The sequence below is a fragment of the Medicago sativa genome, chromosome 4 (assembly GCF_051527215.1).
Source record: "Medicago sativa cultivar Bolivia chromosome 4, Bolivia_mono, whole genome shotgun sequence".
NCBI lineage: Eukaryota > Viridiplantae > Streptophyta > Magnoliopsida > Fabales > Fabaceae > Medicago > Medicago sativa.
In genome coordinates, this window is record NC_140752.1 from 5,236,082 (window position 1) to 5,242,560 (window position 6,479).

The following is a 6,479-nucleotide window of genomic DNA, read 5'->3' on the forward strand; positions in this document are numbered from 1 at the left end:
ATGGATATTTTTATTCATTGCAACGTTTTATTAATAATTTCTCATCAGTTCATTATTATCATTTCTTTTTTCTTTTTCTTTTTTAGAGGATATTATCATTTCTCTTGTTATTGGGTTTGTATGGTCTTTTGTAAAATATCAAATATATTTGTTACATTCCTTTAATTTGTTAATTTCTTTTTTAGTTTTACATTTTTTTTTTGACAAATTTTTCAGTTTTACATGTTTTCTTTGTATGTCGAAAATCATTTTGTTACTCTTGATTTTAAATTTAATTTTTCTTCTTTCGTTTAATATGATTGTGCAGTATGTCAGTCAAAATAATCTCTAAAGCTAAAAAATAATTTATCAATGATCACAATAACACTCTTTTCATATATGGACCGAAATGACAGTAAGTGATTATTTATAAGAACTGATATGATAATAAATAAATATAATAAAGGATTAATATGACAATATTAACGAAACATTTTAATGTCAATGACTATTTTAACTAATAAAGTATACAATGAAAGATTATTTTAAAATTTTGATAAATTGAAACTATTATAACTACTCCTTACATATTAAGGATATGGTTAAATATGTTTTTGGTCCCTATAAATATGTCAACTTTAAAGTAAATTCATATTATTTAATGAAATTTTGCAGAAAAATACATAATATTATAATAATCTCTCCCAAAAAAAAATAGAATTTTTTAACAAAACATGAATTGAATATGAATTTTTATATTTTTGACCTTTAAAAATTCATATTTATATTTAATTTGTGTTTTGTTAAAAAATTCTAATTTTTTTTTACAATATTATACACATTTCTGCACAATTTCATTAAAAAATACAAAAATTAACTTAAAAATAGGGACCAAAAATAGTGATTGAAAATATTATAAGAACTAAAAATTGAAGGAAAACTTAAGAGGGATTAAAACGAAAATTTAATATATTTATAGGGATCAAAAATATAATAATTAACCCTTAAGGATAATAGTGACCTTTTTTATGATTTGATTTGATAAGTAAAAAAAAAAAGAGAATGAAGTGGCAAAACAAAAGCAATACTATATTAATATTAGATTTCTTCATTTGATGAGAAGTTAGAAGGGGTGAAAGGTGACACTTCAGTGACATTAATGTCACCGTGTCATTGCATCTGAGTCACACATTGTTATTGTTATTGCTTCTGGGTCACATAACAAACACATCTAATGTCACCCAATGTGTGGCGCAGATTTAGGGTGTGTTTGGTTATGAGAAGAAAATGGTAAGAGAGAAAAAGGTGAGAGAGATTTTGAGAAGAGAGAAGTTGATGAGAAATATAGTAGATTTGATATATGGTTTGGTTTAAGAGAAAGAAGAGAGAAATAGGAGAGAGAGAAGTTTGTTTATTTTCTAATGGTCAAAAATACCCTTGAGTTAAAGTATTAATAAATAATTGTTTATAATATAATTTAATTAACTTAATTAACCTAAATTAATTTAATTAACTACTTAATTATTATTTTTTGTTACCCACTTAAATATAAATTAGTTTGGACGTTTTGTATTTTATGTTAAAATAAAAAAAATTCTGAAACATCTAATTAGTTTATTGAAATAAATATACTTTTTTTTACCAAATTAAATTAAATACACTTAACTTACTCTTCAACCCACAAAATTCCCAACCTGTTCTTTTTCCAAACCCCCCTAACTAGCGTCATTCTTGGTTCACATAATCACATCCTCGTTTTTTAATTCAATATATGATATGATTTGAGGATGTGCTTTTTGTAATACCCATATCTAGATTCGTTTACAAATTGGTATTTTTGAACTGCTGTGGTATAATAAATGGGAACAATGTCTCTGTTCACTAGTATGATTTCATCAATATATATTATTGTCTAGCTATTGCCATGGCTGTCTTCTGCATCGGTGCTTCATTTCATTATTTCTTGTTTTTGTTGAAAGCTCTTTTCTTTGCAATAAGGGTATAATTGGTAAATAAGACTCTCTCCCCTATTTCTTCCCACCTGAGAGGAGACTAAAAAAAGTGTGGGTCCCACGGGTTTTTACTCTCTCTCCTCTGTTTCTCTTGTCTGCCAAACTATAGAAGTGGGCAACTTCTCTTCTATCTCTCTCCCTTCAACTTCTCTCTCTCCTAATTCTCTTCAACCAAACACAGTGTTAATGTCACCTTGACATTAATGTCACACAAGTATTTCCCGGGTGTGAAAGAGAGTAAACATAAAATCATCATCGTCCTCGTCGAAACCCTAATTCCAAAATCAGAAATTGAATGGAAGAAATGACGTTATCTTATCCCAACGATGAAGAAACTTTGGTCTCTTACTTCCTTGAAATCGCTAGAGGCCAAACCGCTGCCACTGCTAAACACTTCCTTCAGGTTCGTTCATTGCTTCATTCCTATACTTATGTCTATGCTTGTTGAATCTTTCATTTTTTAAAGCGTTTTTAAGTTGTTATTGTTTTAATTCAACAGGCTACGAGTTGGAATCTAGAGGAGGCTCTTAAACTGTTCTTATCTGGGACTAAACCGCCATTAAAGGATACTGCAAATCAAAGTGATCCTTCTTCTCCTTTGCCTCTTATTAGGGAAACTCTTGAATCGGAGCAAGGTGCTTCCTCTACATCAGAGAGTGACAAACTTGCTTCTCTCTATCACCCTCCTTTTCATCTAATGTTCAATGGTTCTTTTATTAAGGTAAAAATACTTTCCTTGTATTATCGGTGGCGGTATTTTGTATGTCGCATGGTTTTGTAAGGATGAATTAGACAGACCCAATATAAAAATTTAATAAAGAGAATTCGTGAGATTTGAGTTCAATTTTGCCCTATTTAACTATGCATGTATGTATTTGATAATGTTTGTGTGTAAAAGCTGTGACTTTTGTGTAAAAGCTGTGACTTTTCATTATTGACTATTTAAATCTTTATTTTTGGGTATTATTTTTTTTTTCCTGAGAATTAATGTGTATCTACTATGCAGTTTAAATTGTAAATTATTTGTCTTATTCCCGCTATCTGCTATTGGAAGTATCTGCACAAACGAGTTAATAAGCTCTGCAAATGCAATTTTACATACATTTATACATGTGCATTTCAAAAGGACTAGCACAGAAACTCATAATCTAATAGTTGATTGTAGAATATTGAATTTGCTTGCATATACTATGTGGCGGGGTTCACTCTAAATGGGTGGTAGTGCATATATTGTGAAATGGTGAAACATGTAACTTATATGCAAATTTTGACCAAGGTTTGATCTTTGAGTGCAGGCAAAGTTTGCTGCTTCTATGCAGGACAAGTGGTTGATTGTGAACATACAATCTACCAAGGAATTCAGTTCACTTATGGTATTATATTCTTGGTGCTCCATTTTTCAATTTTCTTGAATATTTGTTTCAGCACTGTCACTGCTGGTGACATTTGTTTTTCTTTGTAAAGCTTAATCGGGATACATGGGCAAACGATGCTGTTTCTCAGATCATTAGTACAAACTTCATATTTTGGCAGGTCAGTTTGTTTCTCTATTCACTTTAACATTGGTGGTCAAGGGCTCAATTTTAATTTTAAATTTAGTTTTGCAGTGTTACTATGAATGGTGGGTACCTTTGGACATATCCTAACCACGTCATTTTCTCAGTCTCTGTAGAGAAGTTAATATATATATAGGTAGGGGATATCTAAGGAGATTATCTTTTTACGTGAGAATGATAGGAACAATTAAGAACCTTTAGATTATGATAGATGGTTATGATTAAACGACTCATTTTAAACAACACATGTGTCTCTCCTTATTCTATTATTCCTTGTGTGAGCGCTATTCTTTTCATCTTTTCTGCTCTGAATGCAATCTTTACTCCACATTTTCCAGAACTCTCTTTTTCTTACTCCGACGTTGCACAAGAATCATTAATTTCTTTGCTTCATTTTTTTTTTTTGCAAAAAAATTTGATCATTTCCACAACTCTTCAAATCTAGAAGCTGTTGGCTAGTGGTGTCTTTAAACATGAATGTTTTTTTTCTTTCTTTGGGGTGTTAATGGTGGTGGGTGAGAAAGATGATATCGAGAGGGAAAATTGATTGAAAGATGAATCAGACTATTTCTTATAATTTTAAGTGTTAATGATGATTTACGTGATAAGGCCTTGTTTGGCTAGATATATTTGAGACTAACTAAGCGTATCTATGTGTACTTCAATAAGGATACTCCTAAAAACTGAAAACAAACAACAGAAAAAGCAAAATATCAAAGAAGCACATGCGCCCAATCCCTAAACATACTTGAACTACACACTCCCTAGATTTTTATCTGTGGAGGACTTGTTAAACTTCTGTGATGCTTCTAGAGTTTGCAGATTGCAATCCTACTCTATTAGATATTATTCCGCAAATTAAATCCGATGGTTAATTTGGGGGAAATAGTTGCGTTGCAGATATAAATGTTGGAAATCTTACCTTGTTAGCTAACTTCACTGGTTATGGAATCATGGTATGGCATTATGTATTTGGGACTTGTTCTAGGGGTTAATCTATAGGTTGTTAGTATCTTGGATCCAGTGGTTTATAAGCTCTCCGATCAAAGAACCTTGATAATTCGGACCAATTCCTTTTTGCTTTAGAAGTTTGTTATTTTATTCACCCATAGGTGATCGTTTTCTTAGTTCTGTAGGCATAGTCAAAGGACTGAGGTGGTTATGTTGAAATTTGTTTGACCAGGATTGGGAGAGAAAATATGGGTGGGTTGGTTGGTTGGTTGGTATTGTCTGTTTGTAGGTTTAAGAAGGGAAGGTTGGGTCTTAGTGATTTGGACTTGCATAAACATTGCTCTGATTGTAAATGGCATGGCTACTGCTTTAGTTTGTGAATTGACTCTAATTCCTTGGTATTTCAAATGCTTAAAGTGAATGTAGCTTTGGCGTTCATTTGGGCTATATTGTGACATTTGAAACAGTTTTTGTTGCTAATATTTAACATATCATGTATTGTGCACTATTGTCTTGTATGCAATTTGCCTTTGTCAATTTTTTATTGTTTGTTTTTTGCATACAGGTATATGATGATACAACTGAAGGCCACAAGGTCTGCACTGATTACAGACTGGATTTGATTCCTGTCGTGCTTATTATTGATCCCATCACTGGTCAAAAGATGCGCTGCTGGGGAGGAATGGTTCAACCTGAAATTTTAATTGAAGTATGTGATATGTGATACAACTTTATAGCTTACTATGAATGAAACATTTTCTAGGGAAACTGAAACGTTATTCACACATAAATCTTGGGCTCTGTTGGTTTTAATATTTCATACTGATTTGACGAGCCTTGTGGTTTGTTTAGGGTCTGCTAACATTCCTTGATGCTGGTCCTAGAGGAAGTTCCAGCCGACCAAAAACTAAAGGTTTGTCGCTACTCTCTTTTTTGCTGCCGGTTTGTTCAGTTTCAGGTCAGCTCAATGTTGAAGGTTTCTTTATTGTATTGTTGACTAATTTGCTTCTTTTTATATATCAACAATACATATAATTGATATCTTCTACATCGTTGTTAATAGATGGACTTTGCCAACCTACCTTATTTCATTTGGTTTTGTGCTAAAAATCTTTTCTACCAGAATCTTATGCCCATTACGGATGGTAAAACTGTATTTGTCATCGTCATAATCTTGGTTGATGTTACAGCTACTGTAGATTCAGAATCGAGTGAAGAGGAGGATGAGGAAGTTCAAAGAAAACTGGCAGCTTCATTGGAAAGCGTGAAAGAATCAAGTGAAATGACCGGAGGAGATAATAAAGATGCAAATGTTGCTGGCAACTTGCAAGAAACAGCCTCACTAGAGTTTGAGAAACTCAGGATATGACGAGAGGGAAAGTTGGTTAGATCAGAAATTTAATTTTGATAATTTGAAAAAATATCCAGTAGCATATTTTTGAAATTTTTTTTTTTTTTTTGGATATTTCTTGGATATATATATCCAAGTGTACAATAGAATTATCAGTGTTTGATACGTGTATGACATAGACACTTATCTCATCTTGGAGTTTCCGATCTTCATATGGTACCAATGTTAAATAGAGAAATGTTAGGGTCACACATTTTGACACACTCTATTAACAGACACCAATCATAACTAACCACATCATTCACTTATTTTAAATACAAGTTGCTAAACAATTATCATTATTATTATTTTTTCTCACTAGTTTGACTGCAACTTGTCTTCTCCAAGTTCAACGCGTCAAAACAATGAAAAACAAGAAGCTTCATGGCCCATTCTCCTTCTCATCTTCCTCTGGCTCCTTCTCCTTTGGATTCAGTCTGTCACTCCTTCCGATTTGTATCAACAAACTATGTTGTACTTCTCATTACATCTGACCCATCCCGTCTCTGTTTCCTTCTCATCCCGTCTGTTTCATTCTGTTAACCATCTTAGATCTTTTCTTCTTATCTGTCTATGGGTCCTTCGATTTGT

At 32.1% G+C, this 6,479-nt stretch overlaps 1 protein-coding gene across 1 annotated transcript; it reads left to right on the forward strand.

Annotated features, from left to right (window-relative positions):
* The first annotated feature begins 2,265 nt into the window (after positions 1-2,265).
* On the forward strand, positions 2,266-6,164 carry LOC146925698 (plant UBX domain-containing protein 7-like). Its single transcript, XM_085758095.1, has 7 exons — positions 2,266-2,394; positions 2,491-2,712; positions 3,287-3,364; positions 3,456-3,524; positions 5,064-5,207; positions 5,351-5,411; positions 5,689-6,164. The coding sequence occupies exons 1-7, from the start codon at positions 2,287-2,289 to the stop codon at positions 5,865-5,867; spliced, it is 861 nt and encodes a 286-aa protein (XP_085614221.1). The 5' UTR covers positions 2,266-2,286; the 3' UTR covers positions 5,868-6,164.
* The last annotated feature ends 315 nt before the right edge of the window (positions 6,165-6,479 follow it).